A 26,730-nucleotide genomic window follows, 5' to 3' on the forward strand; every position below is an offset into this window, starting at 1 on the left:
TCACTAGCAACCTTATACGGCACATACTTGCCACAAACACAGAATTATAGTGTAAACATGTGCCGGGTTGCCGGGTGTGCAGCTGGGTGGGTAGGGGCATGGGCCCGAAGTGAAGGTAGCCAGGAGAACAGTGTAGTATCAGACAGGAAAACAGCAGGGAGAGGAATAGAGAAGGCAGAAGCAAAGAGGAAGTCTTGAGGTGCTGCCGGAACCGGGGATGGTTCCCCTCAAGTTTCAAAGAGGCAGGGAGGCTGTTCCAGAGGGAGGCCCCAGCCGAAGAAAGAGATCTACCACCAAATCGTTGCTTGGAGAAGCGGTTGACCCTGAGGGAGTTGGAGGTAGAGGAGTGAAGAGCTCGAGTAGGAAGGTATTTATGAAGAGAGAGTTGGAGGTATTGAGGACCCAGACCCCAGAAGACCTTGTGGACAATGCAGAAAGTCTTGAACTTGATCCTTGCAACCACTGCAGAGATTTCAGTGCTGTAGAAATACGATCCTTGGGCTTGAGGCCAAGGACAAATCTCGCAGTCCTGTTCTGGATGTGTTGCAGAGGGTGGAGAGTAGAAGCAGGCAGATTTAGGAAGATGCTGTTGCAGTAGTCCAGCCTAAAGAGAACCAGAGCTCCAGAGACAGTGAACTTCTGGGGGAAGGAGAGGAAAGGAAGAATACCTTTCAGGAGGTGCAGTTGGTAGCTTGACTTCTTAGAGATGTCAGAAATGAGAGGGTGAAAAGGAGAGTGTGGAGTCGAAGATGCCCCTAAGGTTCTTAGCCTCACAGGTGGGAGCAGGAAGAGGGCCAAGGGAGGCCGGCAAGAGAGTGACAGGAAAAGAGGGTGCAGGTGTGCCGATGAGAAGAATCTCTGTCTTACTGGCATTAAGGCAGAGATCATTGGTGGAAAACCACTCGTGGATAGCAGACAGACAGAAATGAGAAAAGTAGTGAAAGTTGGAGCAGAAAGCAGCAATGTGGCGGGCGAGAGGTGCTAGGTATTGGTTGAACAGTCAGGGAGATCCTTGGGGAACAACACAGGTAGAGAGTGAGATAGAGGAAAGGAAGGACCCAAGTTGGACCTGGTGGGTGGGGGGGGGTGTCGGTCAGAGAGGATCTAGGTCATAGTTCACCGCATCAAAGGCAGAAGAGAGGTAGAGTAAAATGAGGACAGAGGGTTGATTAGAATTAAGGTTAGAGAGCAGGTCTTCACAGATGTTCAGGAGAGCAGTTTCTGTGCTTCTGGCTGCTCTGAAGCCAGACAGATGGTCATGGAGACAACCAACAGATTCAGTGTGAAGATTAAGTTGGAAGATGGCCAGCTTTTCCAGGAGTTTGCCCAGGAAAGGAGTGATGGAGATTGGGCGACAGTTAGCCGGGCATGAGGGGTTGGCTGAGGGTTTCTTGAGAAGGGGGTGCACACGACAGTGCATCAGGGAGTAAGGGAAGGCTCAAGTGGCAAAGGAGTGGTTGCAGAAGTCAGCCAGGGAGGGCAGGAGCGAGGGTGTCAATGTGGTCCTTGATGGTTTTGGAAGAACAGGGAAGAACCTGTTTTGACGAGACTTTTATAGATCAGACTTGTCTAGAAACCTTTGAGAACAGAGGAAAGGACGAGGGAGGAGATGTGGCCACAGAGGGGCCAGAGGTAGAGGAGAGAGTAAAGGGAGGAGGAGGAGAGGACGAGAGGGTGGACAGGGTGTCCTGGGTTTTAGAGATGAAATGGGAAGCCAGGACCGTGCAGAGGGCCTGGGAGGGAACAGGAGAGGTAGAGACTGAAGCAGGATTGGCCAGCTCCTTACAGATTTTAAGGAGTTTGGCCAATTTGTTAGATGTCGCAAGAGACGTGGGCTTGGATTTGGGCTCTCTTCCTAGTGCAGACAGAGCCAGTATTGGCTTTGGAGCAGTCGGCAGACTAGTTTGTCAGAGGATGAGCAAGAAGCTAGCCCATTTCCTCTCAGCTACCATGCACCTGCGTTTAAAGGTGACAAGGTCAGTCATACCAGGCGTTGCATTTGGCTTTGGGATCCTCATGACAGGGGCAAGACCATCAAAAGTATCAGAGATAGAAGAGTGGAGCATGGAAAGGGCTGTGTCAGGATGTGAGTCAGCCAGAGGAGGGGGGTGGGAGGGAGGAGAGAAAGTGGCTGCAAAAGCCTCAACTGACACGCGCTTCATGGGTCAGATGACCAAGAAGGTGGGTGGCAGTGTTGGAGTTGGTTTGGCCTGAAAGGTAGACACAGAGAGATGGGAGGAAAGGAGAAAGTGATCCCTCCAGGAGAGAGGAGTGGTGAAGGGGAAAGAGAGGGGGAGGTCTGAGGAGATCAGAACACCCAGAGTGTGCACTGCAGAGTGAGTCGGGCCAGAGCGGAGAATAGAAAGAGAGTGGCACAGGAAGCATCCACGAGGATGTTAAAGTTTCCAAGAAGGAGGAGTTGAGTGGTCGAGGCCGAGGGAGGAGGAGAGGTCTGCCCACTCAGAGAGGAAGGAGGTGATCTGACCAGGTAGCTGATAAGATAGTAGCCAGGTCAAGAGAGCGACCAGGAGAGAGAGAGCCTGCAGAGAAGGCATTCCAAAGAGGAGTAGGCCTGCATAGGAATGAGAGAGGCAGGAATCCACTCTGGGAAGATCAAGGCTACAACCCCTCTGGAACGGTTGGATCTGGGCGCAAGGAGGATCTTGTAGCCATCAGGGAGGAGAGTTCCAAAGCTTGTGACAGAGTTGGCCGTGAACCATGTCTTGGTGAGACCGAGGACATTGTATTGTAGCGCCTGGACTCATCCCTACTTCGAGGGATGGGGGGGACCAATGGGGAGGCACTGCTACTAAAGGAAAGATCTCAGTTAGCTACTTAATCTTAGGTGAGGCAGATGGAAAAAAGGCGGACCAGCATAAGGAGGCTGAGGGATGAATGAAAACAGTTTTAATGCATTTAAGATCTTGTAGATTACGGTTAGGACTGTCCCTGACCTCCCTGACCTCCCGTAAGCTCTGGATCTTTGGCACCAAAAGACAGTTATGGTGTGCTTGTATGAAGCTCTCAAAGAGCAGTGAGAACAAAAAGTCACTTTAGAGGTTTCTTTAGGTACAGTGGAGAATTGCAACATAAGGTGTGATCGTTAATTTGAAGAAGATTCTGCATTTGAGGGGAACCAGTGAAGTGCCTTAAAATCTGTAGATGCGTGTTCTTGTCTTGGCAAGTTCTTAATGATGCGGGCTGCAGTGTTTTATAGCAGCTGAATAGATTAAATAATGGGTTCAGTGGTGCCCAGATAAAAGGGCATCACAGTAATACAGCCTGACTCCGACAATGGCACTGGCTACTGTGGCACAATGAACTCCTTACAAGAATGGTCTAGGTTGCCTCCGAAAACATCAGTTGGAAATTGGTGGATTGAAACGTATTGCTTATTCATAATGAAATTGTTAGGACTGAATCAAACAAGACCCCAAGGATCTTAACAGCTCGAGACGTTTTGATTGTGGCCTGAAAGAGTAAATTCACGGTAGAGTTCCTGGACTTTGACAAAAAAAGGAGGGCAGGGGGGCAAGTAAAACAGATCTTGCTTTTCTTTGATATTACTGGGCTGCACCTGGTAATCACCTTCCTGCTTAAAGACTGTGTCCTCTGCACAATTTTGTAACTCAACAAAAAGGTCCAACAAGTTGTCATGGAGTTATTTAAGGTAGAGAGTCAATGGCTCCACTACAACCATATGGGACAATGGCTAGGAAGCTGCCTTCATTGATCCTCCAGAGAAAGGGAAACACCTTCATGCAGGGCACAGGCACGCTTCTCCAGGAGCTTTCCGGTGTGATAATCCTCTATTCAGGTGGCTAAGGGAGGGCAGTCACTTTTGGATCGCTATGCCTGGGGGTGGAAGAGCGAGGGAGGATCACCTGGGTAGGGGAGTCAGGGGTTGCACTCAGGAGAGTACCCAGAGAGATGCGGTATTCCCATTGGACAAAGTTGAAGAGGACCCAGACGCCTTTATGGGTTATGCAGGTCCAATAACCTCTAACCCAAGACAAAGACATCATCTCAATCCCAAAGCTTCTTTTTTTATCCCCAGTTAAGATCACGGGAAGGGTTATACAGACCCAAGGTTGCATGTTCAGGTGGACTAAAAAAGGAAATAAGTTAACACAAAGAAAATCACCCTTTGTCAATCAAACCGGGGCCAGGGGCGTCTCAACTATCATTTACAAGTCCAGTCCTCTGGAAATGAAAAAGCTTGTAAATATCAATTCCCACCCACCCCCCCCCACCCCATTTCCAACAAATACTGAGAAGAGGGGAGGAGGTGACCAAGATCAGTCAAGATTACCCAAGGGAAATCCACTTTAGAAAAAACCTCTGTCCCACTAATAGAGTCAGGCATTTGTAAGTAACCATTCACACCTGACTCCGCTTGACTGTGTGTTCAACTATAAAAGGCGTGACTTCACACAGGAGTTGGGAGCTGCAAGGAGGAGGATCCTGAGGAGAGAAGCGTGCTGCGACGTGTGCGAGGAAGGCTGCAGCATGGCTGGCGAGCCGTGTCTCCTGAGAGCCAGAGCGAGCCAGCTGAGACCCTGATGGCAGAGTATGTGCCATTGCGTGTTCCCTTCAGCCGTGTGCCGGGCCCAAGGGCGTCTGAGGGGCAGGTGGTGAGACCCTGACCTTGACCCAAAAGCATCCCGGAGAGACCATTTGCCAGCGAGTTTCGCATGAGAGAGAAACTCATGAGCGTGCGGGTGGCTGGAGCGGGAAAAGGAGGAAAAAGCAAGATTGATAAAACGGCACGAAGCGGACAGCAAGAAGGACAGTTTAAGAAACAGCAAGTAGAAAGAGAGAAAGCAAGTGAAATAAAGTAACAGAAGAGAAACTGTGCATGAGAGCGGTGCAGAAATAAAAAGACAGAAAGCAAAACAAATAGATTTGAAAAAAAAGGTCAAATGGCCCAAATGCAAAGTTAAAGCGAACAGAAGTAAGGCAAGAGGAAAGTGCAAGGGCGCACAAAGTCAAAAGAGGGCAAGCGGCCTGAAAGTAAAGCATTGAAAAGGTGCGATTAGGCACAGAAAAGGAAAATGGCAGTTTAAAAGGTGCATGGACGCACGGCAAAGGAAAGAAAATGCATGTGCACACATCCAATGACAGAAGGGAGTGAAACCGAAGGGTGCAAGAAGCACAATAAAGCAGGAAGGTTGAAGAGGCACAGAAGAAGTATAGAGTGAAGAAGAACTGCACAGGTGTGCACAACAAGCTCCTGAAGATAAAAAGTACAAAGGAAAGCTTAAGTAAGAAATAAAGAGAGGGGCAAAGGATCAGAGTGGTCACGCTTAGGAAAAATAAAGCCTGGCATGTTCGAAAGCCTCTGATTCTACCACATGAAAGGATTGATGGTAAGAAAAGTTGTAAAGAGGAAAAAACGCATATCCTGACCAGCTGTTTTGATGTTTGAAACTAGAGCGCCCATGCTTGGGGGGTGGTGGGGCATCCTGAGAAACATAAAAAGAACTCAGACACATTTGCTTCTGTGTTGAAAGCAGAAGAGGCATGAGCTTGTGGAAAGGAACCCTGAGAGACCTACTGAAGATATCAAAGTGCATTTTGATATATTTTGTTCTGTGTTGAAAGCTGGAAGAAACCTGAGCTTGGGGAAGGGAACCCTGAGAGGAAGCTGGAAGAGACCGGAGCTTGGGGAAGGGAACCCTGAGAGGCCCAACCAAGTTTGAGACTTATTGGGTCTCTTTAGAGTGTTAAAAGGACTGAAGCGTAGGTAAGGGGTTGGGGGAGTCGGGGGGAACCCGGAGAAGCTTCAAAAAGGAACTGCGATACATTTCTTTTGTGGTGTTTGAAACTTGAATAAGTTGAAGCTTGGGCAAGGAAACCACAAGGAACTCAAAGACACTGAAGGTATTTGAATTCACTGCAAGGACCCTGTGTTGAAGGTCTTGCAAGAAGTACTATTTGATTGAATTCATTTTCATGAGCTTAAAACCACGCCTGGCAGGAAGGCCACCAGAAACCACACCTGGTTTCCTATTTCTCTGCTGAATCACTACTTTTAATAGTTGACACAAAAAAACAACCCTGAAGCCTTAAGAAATAAAAGTTTTGAAAACGTATTTACAAGTCTGTGTCGCTCTTGATGCCATGCCTGTCCCACACCAGTGAACCAACGCTTCAAAAGGCAGCACTAACAAAACAAAGCCACACTCACTAGGGTGCTGACCACTGGAGTCTGTTTGAAGTCAGTAAACTTGGGAGGCAAGGCGGGACAGTGGCTCCACCATCTTGATTTCTGATAGGGCTTTCTCTGACTTCCTGCCACTGCCCAATTTCCTACAGGACAAGGCGCTCTGGATATAATGTCAGAGGCAAAGGGCACTTGTTACAACAGCCTGGATTGGACACCTTACAGCAAGCTTGCTTTGGATCAATCTCCTGTGACATTTTTCCTTTATAATGAGAGGAACTTCTCTGCTTAGTCAATTAATCTCTAGACGTGCAGACAAATAATTCACTGGAGCTCTGTCTGGGATACAGTGCAGCCCAAAGTCCTCTGCCAGGAAAGTGAAGACAGAGGAGAGCTCCGTACCCAAACCATAGCCATAGAGCAGTAAGGGTGAACAACTTCCTGGATTGGGAGTGTGACCTGAATAACTCATTTTATCCTGGAGATCCTGGATTAAGCCTATTAACAACCCAGAAACAGCTGAAATCCTGTTTTGTCACCTTGAGACAGATTACCCACGCTTTAACACCCTTCAAGCAACCACAGTACCCAGTGCAACTTTTGGCACTCTGCGCAACTTCGAACCGCTTGATGCACTTTCAGCCATTAAGATGTCAGCTGGACCCATTGAAGCAGACCAAATCATCTCGACATAAGCGCGCAACCTGACTACTGGAAGCCATCGAAGTCACCATATGACTGGGCACAGCAAAACCATGTCCTGCAGCCGACTCTACCGCCGCCATGAACCTTTGAAAGCCACTGTCTCACCGAGATAAACCATCGGTAGCCTGCACCTTTGAACTGACTCAACGGCAACCTCCATTGAGATCAAATCGACACAAATGTCTCCACGCAGGCTAAACCAAAGCAAAAGCAGGCAGGAGCCCAGTTTGATGCTGTCAAACACCAAAGACCAGAATAAAAGGTACTGTGAAGAGACCCTATCCCCGTGGTCGACATTTTGGGACCAGAGTGACTTTTTAAGCCCCTTTTCTCAACCTTAAACAGAGACATTGTGGACAATCTATAGCCTCAACTACCCTGCTGATCTACCCAGGGTACACTTTCACCAGAATCTGCATTCTGGGTGTTCTAGTGTTTTCTAATTAATTATTTTATTGCTCAATTAAAAGACTATATTTTTCTAGAACCTCGATTCGACACTTTTTACCAAATCATTATATTGAAGCTCTTATGGTTCCTACAATTAGCAGCTCGCACCCTACCTGAAGATATAGCCAGCGCTTCAATAAAGGGTTGAAGGAGGTATAACTTTCGAGCTGTGCCCGTTTCACCTTTATGATGGGATCACTGCTGGTTTAGCATTAGCGTAGAGCGAAGAAGATGGTTTAGCCAAAACAATACCTGCACTCCTGCAGAGCAGCAGTCATTGAGTCAAATGGGAGCTTTGTGGGGTAATAACTATCTGAGGGCTGTTTGGGCTAGCAGGATGTCTGTGTGCGTTAGATGGGATTGGGTTATCTTGTGAAGGATGTTGGAGGTTTATTGAATATTGGGGCTATGTATATTATGTTGGTAGATAGGCTGCTTCAAAGTACTGAGAGAAGCAGCAGCATGTGGAGAGGAAAGCAGGAAACATTCCCTTTGGTCATGTTCCTTGTTTATACAGCACATCTGGTACTGTGTGCAAGTAATGTTAAAAGGACTTTACTGGCCAACCTCCTGTGGATGCCAGCATAGGTACGAGTAAATGGAGAAAAGGGGGCAACCTTAGCGGTTTAACAACGGGGGCAGGAACCTCACTTTACCCCCGTAGATAGGATTAATCATTTTTAGTTTCTAGACATACATCCTAAGTGGTCATTGTGAGCAGTGTCTATGTTGCTGGCAGGGGTGGCAGTGGGAATGGGTAGTCGGTGCCATAGCCTCTATTCAGAGTAACTTGCATTGTATTGTAAAGGGGCTGCACTGCATTCAGGTAGGCTTTTTTTCTGCCAGCTCCAGAGAGGCCGTGCTCGCTGTGATCTGGAGACAAATAACGCCTCAAATACAAACTACTTGTCCCCGTGTTTTGAAAGTTGAGGTTTTTTAAAAGTGATAGTTCATTTAATGAACTGTTGCTTTAGAGAAGAGCTATTAAGGCTTACGTGATAAGAAACAAAAGGATAATTGGATTCTGAAAGTACAGAGGCAAAGCACCAGTTAGCAGCCTAACTCTATGCCCCCTTTCAAGAGTATTGACATAGGTCACACAAAAAAGTTTTAAACTATACCATTATTTTCATGTTTTCTCGACACAGCAAAACACATTTATTTTGGGGGGAAATTGACACATTTTCCTCACATCATATTTTTCCTCATATCATATTTGAAGCATGTCACACAATGTATAACAATGAGAAGATAGAGTACCAAATATTTCGGGATAAGAATTTAGATCGTTTTAAATTTCATGGGAGGAACAGTGATCCTGGCACAAAATTACTACATACTCCCAAGAACAAGATGATTCGACATTCAAATCCTCCCGTGCCCTGCAAACTGTCAAATGCTGATCACAGCAGCTAACTAATTCTGAAAAGAGGATTCATATTTCACTGAAATCATTCATCAATAAACAACATGTCAAGGATTCCTTTTTTTGAGAAACACTGTATTCTTTAGTTTACATGCACAAAAAAAGTATTAAAAAAATTATATACAATGTACAGAGGTGAAACAAACAACGCAAGTCCATTCTTTATGGCGACACGTTTCGAGGATAGACTCCTCCTCTTCAAAGGCCTTAACGGACTGTAGAATAAATAAAATACAGAAAACCAGTATCAAGAAACGGGACAAACAAATACATATACCAAAATGCAGCCAAATGATTGGTCAGTCATCCTAATATGAATTACAACTGTCAATTAAATGGGTACCAAATTCTCATTTAGTTGACAATAGGACATTAATATGGAGAGGGTACTCCATGAAACTATGCATGTTTATACATATTCATAGGTGAATCTATATTTCCAATCCTGTTTTCTAGAACATAAAGTGATTTACATATAGGCTGTATTCAACATTCAACATATTCAGTTCTGAGTATCGGCCATAAGCTTTTTTCTATAGAGATTACAAGTGGATTAAGTAGTCAGTCACCTAGTATGCATCTTATACTGAAATATGAAGCCAACTTGGTTAATCCTGACCGGGTATGATGGAGGACAATCAAAGAAGTGTTTACCTTATCAAAAAGTGGCAACTCATTTCCCTCGTGTTTAAAATTGTGATGCCAAGCGTAGAACTTGCTTAAAGTCTCCAGGTCCAAAGACGGACGGATCGTGTCAGTCAGTTCTACAGGGGAATTGTACTAATTTCAAGCTGAGAATTTCAACTCGACAGACAACTGCAAAGTAAAAACACTGAATGGCAGTGAATTGGTTATTAGAGGGTTAAGGATCACAAGTGCCACACTACTAAATTTGTACTGTGAAGTACTGTTGTGGGCGATAACTACAGGGTAAGCTCACCTCAGTAATGCTGACCCCAATAGGACATGGAGTATAATGTCAAGGAAATACTAGGCTGGAACGGGATCAACCTCTGCAGCTGCAGGAAGACATACTCATGGCACACTCAAGATTGCTGAAGGCATATATCTGTATGGAAAAAATAATAATCTAAATACCTCTAATGGATCGCATGAACTGCAACCCGTAAATGGCAAAATTTATCAACGGAGCAACATACCTCAAGCCTAAAGGTAACGTTCTCCTTCAGAGTAGGTATGGCCTGTTCGTTCACGCTTAGTGTGTTCGTCAACCCCGGTCCCAATCGAGAAGAGGGTGCTGAATAAACAAGAAATGTGATCGTAAATACCAAGGGATTCTATCAATCCAAATGCACATTGTGTCCTATTTGCCATTCATACTGAGGTATGTATAGGTCTAAGATACAAATTCCAATGAGTCTACAAGGCTTGAATAATATAGTTGAAGAATATCCACAGTTCATCATTTCAAGGCCATATTAATGAAGTCATCAACAGCCTCAACAGATGGATGCAAACATGGTATAAAAGGATTTGCTGTGGTCTTGTTAGTCTATGTATTTACAAAAAACAATTAAATGAATGTTCTTCGTGAAGACCCTTCGGTTGTACGTTATCCAATAGATGGATCCAATAAGTTCCCTTTGGAGTAGGAGGGAATGATAGTTGCCTCCCCTCTGCGGTCGTTTAACGACCTCTAGCACCTGAAATTTAATTTGGTCCATCGTATGCTGCTGTTCTGCAAAATGCCTAGCCACAGGTGAACGCTGGTTGTTATACCTTATTTTTGAGTGTGCTCAGACCACCTTTCTTTCGCTGGTCTCATTGTCTGGCCCACATACAATTTGCTGCAAGGACATTTTATCATATATACTATGCCTGCGGTTAGGCAGGTTGAGTAATCTCAAATATTCACCTTCTTTCCAGTATGTGGGTGAGATACAATATTGCCTTTGATGACGTTGTTACAGTGTGTGCAACTGATGCACGGGAATGTGCCCTTCTTTCTTGTTTTCAGGAATAGTTTTTTCTCCTTGGGAGGCTTCTCTGCCCTAGCCAGTTTATCTCTGAGATTTCTCCCTCTCTTAAAACACATCATGGGGGCTTTGGGGAATAGCATAAGAAGAAGAGGGTCATTATGCAGGATGTTCCAATGTTTTTTGATGGTTCTACTAATCTGGAAACTTTGGTGAGAAAATGTAGAGATGAATAGAAGAGGTATCTCTTTAGGTCTTAGGACTCATAAGGTGAGCTCTTGTCACACCTGTGGACCTTGTTTTAGCTTCATTCAGAATGTTTTCTTGAACTTTTCAACAAGTGTAGAGCATTCAATGACCAGACCAGCAGGGTCCGATATTATTCTCTTCAACCTTAACATCTGACTGTAGGGGAGACTTTTTAACATTGCTCTTGGGTGGAAACTTGAAAAATTAAGTTAATTAGTCGCATCCGTAGGTTTGTGATAGATAGTAGTGATGAGGTTACCATCACCGATTTCAAGACTTACATCCAAGAAATGAAGTGTAGGTCTTTCAATTTCCATAGTAAACTTTATTCGAGGGTGAACTGTGTTGAGGTGCGTGAAGAATGTTGTTAGGTCTTCCTGTGCCACACGAGACCCCAAAAATATCATCAATAAATATCCTAAAAATAAGTATATTAGGCGACCACATAGGATGGTCGATCACATAATCCTCCTCAAATTTAAACATGAAGGCATTGGCATACGCTGAGGCCATGGATGACCCCATGGACGTGACAGATGCTTGCAAGTAGTATTTCCCTTGAAATCTGAAGTAGTTATTGTATATCAAGTTCAACAATTCTAAGACAAATTGGGCATTACCTCTGAGACCTATTGTGTTCAATATGAGACACTCAATTGCTTCTAAATTCTCGTCATGGGGAATGGATGTATATAGACTGCAGACTTCTAGGCTGAACAGGATGCAATCTCAGTTAAGTGCTGTAATGTCCTTCAGACAGTTCAAAAAGTCTGTTGTGTCCTTGAGGTATGTTGAGGTACCTTGGATCAAGGGTTGTAGTAATCTCTCTACGTATATTGCCAGGGGGTCAAAGGTACGGTCAGTTCCAGCGACTATTGGTCTGACTCAGACGAATACCGATATATGCATTAAGCGTGCCATGAGTACGTCTTCCTGCAGGTGCAGGGGTTGATCCCGTTACAGCCTTCAGTATTTCCTTGACATTATACTCCATGGCCTACTGGGGTCAGCATTACTGAGGGGAGCTTACCCTGTAGTTATCGCCCACAACAGTATTTCACAGTACTAATTTAGTAGTGCAGGACTTGTGATCCTTAACCCTCTAATAACAAATTTACTGCCATTCTGTGTTTTTACTTTGCAGTTGTCTGTCGAGTTGACATTCTCAGCTTGAAACTAGAACAATTCCCCTGTAGAACTGGCTGACACGATACATCCGTCTTCGGACCTGGAGACTTTAAGCAGGCTCTACGCTTGGCATCACGATTTTAAACACGAGGGAAAGGAGTTGGCACGTTTTGATAAGGTAAACACTTCTTTGATTGTCCTCCATCATACCCGTCAGGATTAACAAAGTTGCCTCCATATTTCAGTATAAGATACATACTAGGTGACTATATGATCCACTTGTAATATCAACAAAAAAAAGCTTTTGGCTGATACTAAGAACCGAATATGTTGAATGTTGAATACAGCCTATATGTAAATCACGTTATGGTCCAGAAAACAGAATTGGAAATATAGATCACCTATGAATATGTATAAACATGCAGAGTTTCATGGAGTACCCTCTCCATATCAATGTCCTGTTGTCAACTAAATGAGAATTTGGTACACATTTTGGTATATGTATTTCTCTGTACCGTTTCTTGATACTGGTTTTCTGTATTTTATTACTTCTACAGTACGTTAAGGCCTTTGAAGAAGAGGAGCCTATCCTCGAAACGCGTCGTCATAAAGAACGGACTCGCGTTGTTTGCTTCACCACTGTACATTGTATATAATTTTTTTGTATATTGATGAATGATCTTAGAGAAATACGAATACTCTTTTCAGAATTAGGTAGCTGCTGTGATCAGCATTCGATAGTGTGCAGGGGACGGGAGGATTCGAAATTCGAATCATCTTTCTTGTTCTTACACAATGTATAACAACCAGGTTTACCTTTTCACACATTTTCTTTTATAGAGTCCAAGTCTTGAAAGTACATTTACAAAACCCACATGCCATTTGTTTAGCTTTCCGCTGAATAGCAGTCTGGTATTTTTAGTCCTCCATTCAAGATGGGGGGAAATAATGCTACTAGTGTACTCTTTTAACCTAAGATTTATATATATATATATATATATATATATATATATATATATATATATATATATATATATATATATATATATATATATATATACATATTTGAAAGAGTACTTTATAATGTTGTGTACTTTTCAAGTCATCTTTTTAAAAAAGTATTTCTGAAAGCAAACACAGGGGAGGAGAAGGGGAGGAGAAGGGGAGTATGCGAGTCATGATCATGTGTCAAGGAAGGCAGAGGAGAGGCGCTTGCTGTCATGGAGACAGGGGAGATTATTTTTTCTAGTCCTGGCCCTGTGCGATTTCTGATAAACATTTGAAGTCCTGTGAAATTGCTTACTCTCGTTGCCTCAAGAACTAATTGGTCACACTATAGGGCAATCCTGCCGTACTTGGATCCTGCAATCACAGCAGGAAAAGTAGGGATCTAGCTACCTTTATGTTAACTAAAAAATAATTACATTGCTTAGATATTCATTTCTTTTCAAAGGAAATATAATCATCATCTGTAGCTTGCAAATTAAAATCACATTGCTAGCTCGGACAAATATATGCACTATATAAAATAAAAGCAATCATGAAATTGCTGCATTAGCAATGCTTAACTCCAGTTCGAAAAACATAATCACATTGTTTGTACTACATTCTACAGACAGAGGTTGTTTTCAAGCCACAGTTGCACAAACAATGGTCACAAACAAAATGTCTACCAATTACAAGTGAGAAGAAGTGATCAAGTGTCCCGAGTTACAGAATGGTCTCAAATCCCGAAGTTTGTGCTCCCAGCCAAATTGTTTTATCACACCGAGATTCATCTGCCAAATTTCCAAGTCCCATAGACAAATAGTATTGTATATAAACCAGAGTATGCTTGGTAAAAACATCAAAAATGAAGGTCAATCAAGTAATTATTATTAAAATTTCAATGATGATACAAAAAAGTATAAAGTTGGAGCTCAAGAACCAGCCAGCAGAGTATACTCATCCCAGATAACGCAAGGGATTGGCTACGACTAAACTGCGGCCTAGGCTGCCCCCTAAATCATCACGCAACCAGGAACCTGACTGAGGAGGGCATGCAACAGGTTGCTACTGGCTCAAATCCGAAAGCCAGTACAGACGTGTCGCAATTGAATAGAATACCGTGGCGATCGGCGCGAAACAAGGTCGAGATGGACGTCAAAATCAACTATCAACGCAAGCAGAGAGGACAATAGACCATGAACAGCGAATTAGCACTGTGGAGGACAATCAACCAACCATGGAAACAGGACTGGATGGGGTCATCCGAGAGGTGCAAAGGCTAGGGGAAAAGGATCAAGGTCCAAGAAAATAGATCCCACAGAAACAACCTCAGGGTGGTCGGGGTCCCATAAAACACTGAATGGTTGGATCTAGAAAAAAAAAAAAAGGAGAAAAAAAAAAAAAATCACACCTGACCTCCTATACAACAGCTTCCATATAACAAACGCAAGGGACCTCACCATAGAAAGAGTGCATAGGGCACCTAAACCCAACCAGCACCCAGTGACCGCCCCAGGGTCATCACCATGAGAATGTTAAACTTGCAGCAGAAAGTGACCAAATTGATAGCCTATAGGGCAGCCGCCTCAGTACGCATAGGCGGCACAGAAATCATATTATTCAATGACTACTCAATGGAGGTATTGAGACAAAAGAAATGCTTCAACCCCATATTTGATGCACTAAAATTGGCGGAATACAGACACTACCTAAACTTTTCTGCAACGTGGTGCATTCAACTAGATAGGCAATGGCACTCCTTTGATGACCCAGATTCGGTGTGGCAGTTCCTGCAGAAGCAAAATATAGTAAACTGAGAACTAGACAAGTCTGCATTGGACAACACACGACCCCCCCCACACGGCGCTGCACCCTAGCAAGATCGCACGCGACTGCCACGAAGATGGCAAAAGGCAAGCAGAGGGCCACAGGGATGGAACTCCAACCACAGGAAATGTGCTGGCACCTCATGAAGGGCTAAACTGACCTTGGTAACTCTGAACATACGAGGATTAGGTCATCCTATTAAGCACAGACGGGTGTTAAACTACATGAGGGACGCCCAGCGTGACAAATTATTATTACAAGAGACCCACCTCAACAAAACAGAAGCCGAGAAATTGGCACGCGGTTGGGTGGGAGCTGCCGCATACTTGCCACATCAGGGAAAACGGGGGGGGGGGTCTCCATTTTAATACACAAATGGTTCCCACTCCAGATCCTACACATGCACAGAGACAAAGACGGCCGATTTGCAAGAAAAGCTTTTTCATCGTCCGATCACCTTGCTAAATATATACGCCCCCACAACAGACGCACCAGCATTCTTTACCAACACTTTCACGGAATGTGCTCAATATAACAGCCCCAGGAAAACGGGGGTGGGGGAATGGGACTAGACCTGAAAATAACCCGGACCTTGATCGGAAGAGCCCAAAACTCGCCATCACACCCAACACGAAGAAAAGCCTTGGGCGGGTATAAAACAAGGGACAGAAGAACATAAAGTATTGCTATACGCAGACGATTTATTTATATACGTCAGCAACAGCTCAATATCTCTCCCATACATCAAATCCGTGCTACAGGACATAGGCCCCATGGTGGGATAACAAATTAACTGGAACAAAACCAAAGTAATGCCCCTCCGTCGGGATATCCCATGGGGACCCAGGGGGAGTAGCACCGTTCACCTTGTAACTACCTGGGAACACACATTAGCGCCTCGTTAGCAGAACTCAGAGACCTCAACTACCCCAAAATCCTCGAAAACATCCAAAACAACTTAGAAGGATGGGACACGCTGACATTATCCATGTCAGGGCAGATAAACGCTCTAAAAATTAACTCCTTTCCAAAACTAATATACTTAACGATGATGCTTCCAATAGGGTCGACCCTCCACAAGCTAAAGAAGCTAAACAAAGCCATCAGCAAATGTATCTGGTTGGAGGGAAAAGCGTGGATTTGCCTCCCCATACTACAGGCAGATAAAGCCAACAGGGGTATGGCGGTCTCCTCACTCAAAGCATATTACCTAGCAGCCCAGCCCAACTAAGCTGGGTAAAACGGTGGCTGAACACCAGTGATAACACCAGCTGGCGCATCATGGAGCTAGCCCTAATGGCCCCACTAACACCTAGAGGGATCATAGCGACACCGTCTCACAACCTCCCATTGAATATCACTACGCCCCCGGTCATAGGACCAACCATACAGTAATGGCATAAACTTCAGGCATCACAGGAGGCCCCAACCAAGAAAATACTGGCATGGGCAAGCATACGATCGGTTCTGACCCACGGAATGACACACCCAATACAACGAAACCAAACGTGGTGTGGGCCAATGGGCGTATAATGGACATTTTGGAAGAGGGGGAACTGATGGGCTTTCACGAAGCATGTAACATACTAGGCCTAGGGACAGCAGACTGGCTGCAATATCATTCCATTCGGGCTAAGATTCTCAAACACACCTTGCCCGAATCTCACCTACAATTGGCCACACCTTTCGAGACAGAAATTGAGCAAAATACTGCAGCTTTCCCACGCATCCGTACCTTCTACCTAAAGTCTATACCAGACAACAAACACTGGCTGCAAACTCTGGCAACAGCATGGTCAGAAGATCTAGGAACCCCACTCGACACCCCAGATATGCAGAATAGCTTCTCGGCCTTCCCCACAGTCTCCCTTAACCTCAAAAACAGAGAGATTCAATATAAAATACTACAGCAACTGTATTATATGCCGGCCAAATTGCACAGTATGGGACCTAAGCCCTCACCCCTATGCTGGAGAGGATGGAAAGGCACAGGAACAATGGGACACATACTGTGGACCTGCCCTACCATCAACATGTACTGGCACCACATACACCGAAAAATAACAGACATTGATGGAGTAGACGTCGCTTTCACTCCCAACCCGGTGATACTAGATGCAGATGAGAAAGATTGACATGATGACACACTAACACGCAAACTGATCTCCCTCATGATCTTCACAGTGCGAAAACTGCTGATCGTCCACTAGAAGTCAGCAATGCCACCCAGTACTACCAAATGGTCTGAAATGCCATCCAAAACATGCAGACTTGAGAGGGCGGCCTTCAAAAGACAATCTAGTCTCAGCCCAACTACAGGGAACCGCTATTGGGAGAAGCTAGAAACTTATATTTGACAGGCTGAATGCAAAAAAGCCTAATCACGGTAACCGCAAATTGATGGGCGGAAATGTCTCATATGATTAATCTGATTGTGCTTATGTTTATGTTGATGTTTCTGTTTAACCAAAAATCCTGAATAAAGTTTGAAGAAAAAAAAAAAAAAAAAAGTATAAAGTTGTTATGCAATCATTTCTTTACATCCCGGTGAGACTTAAATCATTATTCAATATAGCGGGGGAATAAATAAGAACATATAAAACCAATTGATTATAACGACTAGAACAATAATAAGAACTTCCATTAATGTTGAAATAATATTGGAGAATGAGATAAGGGCATGGCCTAACATCCATTTGAGAATGGGCCAAACTTGGGTTGACTTTGATACTTCAAAGAGCCATTACTAGATACTAATTAGGGGCAGTTGAAGACATTTTCTAGGATGGCGACTGCGCAGTAATTTAGAAAAGATTCAAGTGTCCTTTGATATTCAATATACGGTGAAATGGAAACAGTACAGATATATGCTAGAACAATGAAGTTAAAAAAATGAGACATGCAAACAATGTACATCAGAATTCAGAGATTCGCCAACACCAGTAACCCGTGCATAGGCCCATAAATAATGGAAAATATTTAGAATGTGATGATTTATAAAACTAAAATTAAAAAACTTATTTGTTTACTCTTAAGGATTAACATAACTTATGCATGAGAAAATAGTCAAAGATGGCAACCGCAAAACATACTGAAAGGGGATGTACAAGTCCAGTCTCGATATCCAAAATGTTCAATATAAAAGCTAAACAAGATGACACCCGACACAAACTGGGAAGCTGGTTTGCATGCAGGATACTTTGAACTAGAAAACGTAGTAGACATCTGGTACAGAAATGTTCCTGAAGTAATAAAACAACACATTGGCATACATACAAATAATATTAAATATATGAAAAGATTTCATAGGTTTAATATAGAATGTTAGGAATAAATCATTATTGGTTTAAAATGTGTATCATTGGGAAAACATGTTTAATCACAAAATTGAATCTTACAAAGAAAACGACTACATTACAAGAATAGAAACAAAGTTTCGACTTGTTATCACGGGATTACTTGTCTCATAAGACAATTGATTTAATATTCTTTTTTTTTTTCTTTCCCTTTTTTCTTGTTGCAATGTTGACATGGATATAAAAGAAAAGATTTGTAATAATTTTCCCATAACTGTGTATATAATATCATTGTTATCTTTGATGGAGATGAAGATTACCCAACAGCCCTGAAGAGGCTCATTGTAAGTTTTTGAAACTTATATATGCAGTGAAACACATGTTCTAATTAGGCACAAATTAGAATTGTAACCAAGGAAGTGATGCTATCCTTGGCAAGGTCTCAAGTAAACCTGTTTTGTACAGTAGGGTTTACTTTTTAAAAAAAATTAAACTTTGACATGTTTCAATCATAACAATGCAAACTTTTGAGTATGCCTGGTCACAGTGCCCCACCCTACCCGCTTTAGCTCCCCAATTATTAAGCTTAGACAGGCGATTCGGTCCCCGAGCTCAAGTCCTCAACTGCCACTCTGGCAATGTTCAGAATTCCCACAATAAACTTCCCCAAACTCCTTCCCTCCCCCTTAACCATCCCACCCCCTCCGTACCCCCCCATGCAGCTCATACACACCCTCTTTAGTAGACTCTGCACCACAATGGTAGCACTTCACCCCATGAACGGTCTCAAGACGCCACAGCCTAGTACGGCATGATTCCACCATCAGGTTCTGCTGCGCCCCGGGTTTGCCCCCAGTAGGGTTTACTTTTATGTTAAAAATGTTTGTGTGATCCTTTGCATGAGTAGTGGAAAAAAAGTGGGAAAAGAACACTATATACAACAAATGAAATGTGCACAATAAGTATTCAGCTATGTATTTTGTATATTTTTTTTATTATTGGGATTAGCAGGTGGTGGTGCCATGGAGATAGAGAAAGAATCAAGCACAAAAATAGGGACTCCGAAGGATAACAATGACCATTCAAATAGTGGACCGCATAAAGTTTGCCTCTTGGCTTACTTCTGGTAACTTCATTAAAATGTCACTTCCCATGATTCTCTCAAGTATTAAAGACTTGCCATGATGTAATTGTGGGTTGTCACTACATATGCAAATTAGAAGGGGGAGGTCACAAATCATTTTTCAGCCAGGGCCCCACAAATCCTAAAATCGGCTCTGGTCGCTGTAGATAAAATACTATTAGCTTTAAAGTCATATATATGAACTACAGGTGAAAACCCGAAAGCTGACAAATTTGCAATAAAATACATTGTTTTGACCTGGATAGGGCTTGCTCGATTTGCTTGGGTCCTCTATTATACACAGGGAGCGGAGATTTCTGCCCTCCCCTAGCAAAAGTCAAGAGTTGGCACCTGCGGATAACAAACTTTGCTAAATCAACTCTGTAAAGTCGCTGGCACTGGTAAGCATTGAGAAGGAGCAGGCAGCAAAAAGCTAGCACTGGCAGACAATGGAAAAATAGCTGACAATATACAAAGTAGTCATGAATGATGGATGCACACTTGTGTGCAGTGCGGATGAGCTCTGCTGTGGGTGGCTAAAGAGCCCAAAGCACTCGCAGTGCTTGGTGTTGTGTACGCCTTACGTCCCGCGAGCGCTGTGACGTAAGGCACCCGTTAATAAAAGGACCGGCCATGCCGAACGTGCGGGCTGTTACGGGCACCGCCAGAGCCAACGCGTGTCGTGTGTGTTCCTTCTAGCTCCACAGCCAGGGCACATACACAGGCCCAATTTCGTTCTCCCTTCAGCCGGCTGCCCCTGCAGGGCAGAACAGAACACTGGCGACGAGGGACGTACTTATGCAAACAAGACAAAAACAGCTGTACCTCGGCCCACGAGGCCTTGGCACAGGCACATTTTTTGAGTCACGGTGGGGGACCGATCCCCCACTCAAATAAAAAAAAAAGAATACAAAAAATGTCTTTCTCCTGCATCTCTGCCTTCTCCTCCTGCAAGACCCCAACTCTTGGAAGAAAACAGAATAATACAAAACCAGGAGGTAAATGAAAACATTTGGTTTACCTGCAGACCCATCTTCAACCCAGGTGTCACAAGAAGCGCCATTGCACCGCAGACAGCAACGGAGCAGAGCTGTTGGATACCTCAAGGGCACATGGTCACAAAGGTGAGGAGTGATCCAACAAACACAAACAACAACAGCAGAAACTCCAGCACTGCAACAGCATGGCGACTGGCCTGTCCATACCCAGACCCAGACCCAGCACGCCGTCAAGGATTGTGACATCACGGACACCTACAGCACCATCGCCTCGATCTCACGGTAGGACGACAATGGCGCTGGGGCTGTTCGACCCCTACACCGACCCATCGTCAGTGGGCCCCCGTTGGTTATTGTGGATCCAGAAGTTTGAGATGGCGATCGACTGCAAAGACATCACAACGCCCAGGAAGATGAGGTCACACCTTCTGCTCAACATGGGCGACGACATCCTGCGCATCTTCAACACATTGGTAATCAGTGATGGTTCAGACATCTATCAACTGGCCAAAGACGCTCTCACCCCACACTTCATGCCACAACTGAAACCGGACAAAACTTTCATCTTCTGCACCACGGTTCAGATGGAGGAGGAAACACTCGACGCCTACCACACAAGACTCAGGAAACTCGCACTCTTGTGTGAATTCAACAACGTTGAGAAGGAGATAAGGTGACAAATCATCAATGGAATGCACTCCGAAAAACTATGTAGAATGGTGTTGAGTGTGAAAGGTATTGCCCTAGTCAGAATCCTCGAATATGGGCGACAAAGAGAATTGTTGCACGCTGTAACACTTACCTTAGACTCTGCGGGGACACCACTAAATGCTAATAACTTTCTTCTCTGGGTGCGTTGTATTCAACTATCTCTTTTATCGCTACTCTTCTTCTTTAACCTTTTGTCTAGTGAGAGAACCAGGGACAACTATTAGAAAACTTTTTCCCATAACAGGATATAACTATTGATTCCCACTGTTCTTTATTATTACCTTAGGTTTTTATTTGGTGAGCTCTCCATCCTGCTACTGGCAGGGGCGCTTGTTCTGAAGCCTGCGGGAACGGGAGGCTAGTCATATCACTGAATGGAAGTCGCTGACTAGAAAGCTGACAGGGGTCTGAGAGGAAACACGGAAACAGCCAGAAGGACTTGCACTATTAATTCTCCTGAACTGCTGTGTGGACAATGAATTAGTTCAATTAACATTAGTGACACACAACTGAGGGGGAATGCTAAATAATGTTTCAAAATTTCTTCACAGAAAAATGCGCGCCTAATGTGCAGCAGGAAAATAATTCTGCACCTAGACTAGTCATGAAAAAACATGTGCGCATGGTGCTGAAAGAACACTAGCCAGTGACGCGTAACTAATTCCTTGAATACGTGTGCCTGCTGGGGAGAGCGGATTCACTGAGAAACTCAACGACTTGTCATAAATTTACCATAATGGCACAATTCAAGGGCGGAGCGCATAAGATTCACTGGTGCACCACAAACACTCCAAAACTAGCTCAAAACCTAGGTTACCTTATAATTCAGTGATTGAAAATAGCAAGAAAACTGAATCTTGAACAACTCCCAATAAAGGAAACAATACTTGCAGTGACTGTGTAACCCTCCGTACTCCGGTTTCGACTGAATTTGACTAACTTGCTCTCTGTGAAAACTCGAACAGGATAATACCTGGAAAAACAATGACATGGGCAGGACAAAGGGCGGACAAGGGTGAGAAAGGAAATACGGGCAAAATTAGGGAAAAATACTGAGGGAACGCTGCAGGAATTCCGAACCGCGGTAAGCGTCTCTGAAGAAAAATCAGACGCAAAGCGCGGAACGAAAAATGGGAGGGGCTTAAATACCCAGCGAGGTGTGAGTGATTTCAACTAGACTGCGAATTCTATTTCGAGGAATTTCGTTGGCAGCCATGTTGAAATCTAATGAAGTGTTCTGCAAGTAACTACCACGGACTATTTCAGCTTTAACCCAAGAATACCCTGCTGCACTGGAACCAAAGAATATCTCTGAAGGGAAACCCAGTGATCATGACACACGCAAGGGTGTCACATACGGGCACCACATTGCAGAGGCTCCAACTGATGCCGATGACGGCAACAATAGCTCAAATCGCCAAACGCCAACCACCGAGGGAGGAATTCAACGACACAAACAACTCACCACGGTGGCAATCAAGGATCCCAGGGCCCACAGAGTGTGGTTGGTGTAGAGGTGCGTGTCACAGAAGAAGAAACTGCCCAGCACAAGGTACCATGTGTGGAGCATGTGGCCAGAAGGACCACTACGCACACGTCTGCAGATCATCAGGGCAATCACAACGTCCCCAACTGCAACAGGACAAAAGCACCCCCAAAAAGAATAAACAAGCCAACACCCGCTGCGCAGAAACTGCCACCTCGTCAACCGACGAATACGGTGATGACGATGGCGACCCAGCGAAAAATGCAGAAAGTGGACAGACGAGAAGGAAAAGGAAACTATACCTAGTCTCGGCACTTGACTACAGAGGTGTAGAGTTGACAAAGACGCAAATGCCTAGTGTCCATGCAGGGCCAGAAGACGCAAATGACAATCGACACTGGAGCTTCAGTAGACGTCATGCCGGCGATAATGTTCCAAAAGCTGCCTCCCCGTCCTGGCCTCAAGCCAACTGACACACTATTTGCATATGGATGCAAAACCCCACTACCAGTGGAGGGACGTTTCAGAACAACACTAAGCAGGGGTGATCCATGTCCTCCAGTCAAAGGTATACGTCGACAATGCAGGTATCGAATGCCTACTCAGTGACGACGCATCGGAAGACCTGGGACTAATCCGTTTCATCTGCGATGTAGCGGACTCAACGGACATTACCAGTCTCCTGGGAAAGTACCAGTGGAAGTCGTTCCTCCGCAAAATACACCACTAAACGCCCGCGGCCAGAGACTTGCTTGCGGGCATGTTCCCAATACGACAAGACCTGTGGGTCACCATTGAGGGATTAATCCTGAGAGGGGCCCGGATCGTGATCCCAAACAGTCTGCAGGACAGAATCGTGCCGTTGGCCCATGAAGGCCACCAAGGAATAGTAAGAACAAAATTCAGGATCCGACCCCGAGGTGGAGCAACTCATAGCAGCCAGTCTCCCTTGCCAAATAACAGGTGCACCGCCGAAACCTGAACCCATACAGTCAGCAGAGCGGGGGTCCTCAAGATGGGACGCGATCAGCATCGGCTTTTGGACAGTTCAGGAAGGAACATATCTACTGGTGGCCATTGATGACCATTCCAGATACCCAAGGTGGAGATTACATCCGCATCAAAAGTGACAATGGACCGCCATTCCACGGTACGGAGATCAAGAAGTACCTGAATGATCTGCACATTCAATACCACCACATAACGCTGAGGTGGCCACAAGCAAACGGCGATGTGAAAAGGTTCATGCAAATCATCAACAAAGTGCTACGTTTATCCAGGGCGCATTCCAGCCCATGGAGAGTGGATCTGTACCGATTCAGGACAATGATAAACTCATTAATTCCCCATCACCCAAGCAGGTGCATAGACGCCTATGAGGGTGATCGCACTCAACAAAGGAGAGTGGCTGCAAATGAACATCAGGAGGCATGCACGGAAGTCGGAACACCAAGTTGGAGACCAGGTGCTGGTGGTGACAAACTCTGCGAAGACCAAACTCGAAAAACACAGCATGATCATCTACCATGGACCGTGACCCGAAAGGAAGGGACAATGGTGACGGCAGCACGAGGTCACCAAATGATCACTCGGAACGCCTCGTGGTTCAAGAGGGTGCCCCGACAAATGTGGACCGATGGGGACTAGCAGACCTCGGAGGAAGCAGAGCCGCCACCGGAGGGTGCAAGCTAGCAACCCGAGGGAGAGGCGACCCTGAGGTACGAGTCAGATAAACCACCCGACGGACTGGAGGAGGCGTCTCCAAATGATGGTGAGCCTAATCAGGGAACCAGCCCGGGGACTGACCCAAGGCCAAGGCCGGGGCATTATGCGTTAAGGACAGCACTGAGGCCCCCGGAGAAGCTAAGAGACTAGGAGTGGTATAGTGACAATGGGGGGGGAGGCCAAGAAAACTGTGCTGGACTAGAGTGAACTGAAGAGTTAAGCTAATTTGTTGACATAGTTACCAAGGTTATGCGTTATTGTATTCTGTTGGCAAAATGGAGGCATGTTGTGTACACGCCTACATCCCGCGTGCGTGGTGACATAAGGCACCAGTTGATAAAGGGCCTGCCCCGCCGCAGGTGCGGGCAGTTACGGGCATTCTACAGCCAACGCCAGAGCCAATGCGTGTCATGTGTGTTCCTTCTAGCTCCACAGCCAGGGCCCCTACGCAGGCCCCATTTCGTTCTCCCTTCAGCCGGCGCACCGGAAGGGAAGAACCGAACACTTGGAGCCATAATATAGTGAACATCATTAAAAACACATAATTCGCAGATGATTTAGCCATGTCTAGGGATCAGGTTAAGGGAACCCTCAGGTGGACAGCGTCCGCCCACTTTTTTCAGAGAGCTGGTGCCATCCCCCTGCTTTGTTTTCAATTGATATATATATATTTTTTTAAAGTTCTGCCCCCACTTGATAAAACAGAGCCATGCATTCGAACCCAGGTCGTGCGGCTAAGAGGCAAGAAACTTAGCTGCGAGACCACAACAATGTTTCTGAAACTCTCTTTGACTTCTTACTGTTCAAACAAGTTTTCTTACACAACGCAAGACACAAAAATTGCACATTTAGCATTCAATGTTTTAAGAAAACATGTTCTCTGTGGAAAGCTTACTATGTGAATTTTATTGATTTGGGAAAGACATCGTAAAATAAAACATGCACATTTCTTTCAATTTATGTAACCGCCTGTGACGTCACTCCCCACTGCACATATCATTCCCCTCACCTTTGTTTTTACAACACGACCCCTGCATGAAGATGACTACTATACTTATTGCGTTTCCTCTCCTTGTTTATCTTTGAACTGCAGATTTAATTTTGTGTGTACGGCTATAATTATTTGTGCAGCGCTTTATACACCTAAATAAACTATGAGAATAAACGAGGAGAAGACGGAAAACCTGGTCCACCTTTGCCTTGCCAATACAATACGAAGGACTGAACAAATGCGTGGGTGGGAGGGTCAGAGTAAGATAATTGCCCGTTTAGAATTTAAAAGGAGTGTCCAAAGATACAGCATATCAGAATTAGCAGTCAACGGAGGTTTATTATGCAACGGATGAAGTTGGGGTAGCGAGTGATCCGACATAACCTAACAGACTTAAGATAGTAAGGCTGTTGGCTGCAAGTTAATTAATATGTCTTAAGTATTTGTTTATTAACTGTTTTCGGTTCCCATTTTCTCGTCATTTGTTGGACATATCCACTCCCAATTGCTCTCACTGGTGTCTTACACACACACCCTGTCAGGGGTAACTTCTACCAGAAGTGCTTCCATTTGCTCCCTCTTCCTTTCCTTAGTACCTGTTCTTTGCACCACGCTGGATGCGGTCCGCAAGATCCTGTATGCCCACGGACACAGAGATCGCCGAGCTGTTTGGCTCAGCATGACCCCCGAACAGCGTTAGACTCAGTCCGCGCAAACTTACAGAACAAGTAGCACTGAATGCGACTGACAAGGGTCGCAATTCGAGAACGAGCAACACTAAGGTAGGACAAGAGACAGCTGTCCTCGGAAGTACTGTACACTAGAACGCTTCTACCTTTACAGCCCTTCTTGGCGGCGACCATGTTAGGGGAAGACCTCTATTTCGATACATTCTGTTACATAAAAAAAGACCTTGAACTGGCTGAGGGCCAAATATATGTTCTTAATACTGGACGCTGTAAGGCCACTCTATTTGCATATTGACGTGTGGGAAAGTCCTGATTCTTTTAGAAGCACAGAGGCAAGGTATTTCTGCATAAACTTGGCACTCAGAGACTTTGCTGGGTTTTACAAACACCTCACAACCATAGCTGCCTAGTTTCGCAGTTGTCAGAGCTGCCTGCTTATATTTGAAAATCAAAAACCCTGAGATTCTATGTCAAGACCGGAAGCTCAGATTATGCTTTCTCTTAAACGTTACTTCTGGATCAGCTTCCACAAAAGCAATAATAAGGAGTAACAAACCAGAAAACTACAAGTCCCACTTAGTTAGAGTCTTTGGTAGTCCAGGGTATTATTGGTCCATGAAAAACACGTGATAAACCTGACCAATCCAGGTCCGTATAATCCTATAACCACTGCTATGCTTTTGAAGAGACATGTTGAGGAGAGAGAATTGATGAGGGTTCGATTGTGATTGTCTGTGCTGGGTGTGGCTGAGCTGAGTGGGAAGACTTTGCTGGGAGGTGAAGGGGAGAGAGTCAGGAGGAGGAATAGTGTGATGTTGGATTTTGTGAGGCAAAGG

General features: G+C 44.8%; 1 protein-coding gene across 1 annotated transcript in view; it reads right to left on the reverse strand.

The window, feature by feature from the left end:
• The window catches only part of NFS1 (NFS1 cysteine desulfurase), a 1,222,594-nt gene extending 1,196,567 nt beyond the window's left edge, over positions 1 to 26,027 (reverse strand). The window contains exon 1 of the mRNA XM_069652239.1: positions 25,802 to 26,027. Coding sequence (XP_069508340.1) covers positions 25,802 to 25,886 — 85 coding nt within the window. The 5' untranslated portion in view covers positions 25,887 to 26,027. The remainder of the gene's footprint in view (positions 1 to 25,801) is intronic.
• Between the last annotated feature and the right edge of the window lie 703 nt (positions 26,028 to 26,730).

The sequence above is a fragment of the Ambystoma mexicanum genome, chromosome 3p (genome assembly GCF_040938575.1).
Source record: "Ambystoma mexicanum isolate Mex_15411 chromosome 3p, UKY_AmexF1_1, whole genome shotgun sequence".
Classification (NCBI taxonomy): Eukaryota; Metazoa; Chordata; class Amphibia; order Caudata; family Ambystomatidae; genus Ambystoma; species Ambystoma mexicanum.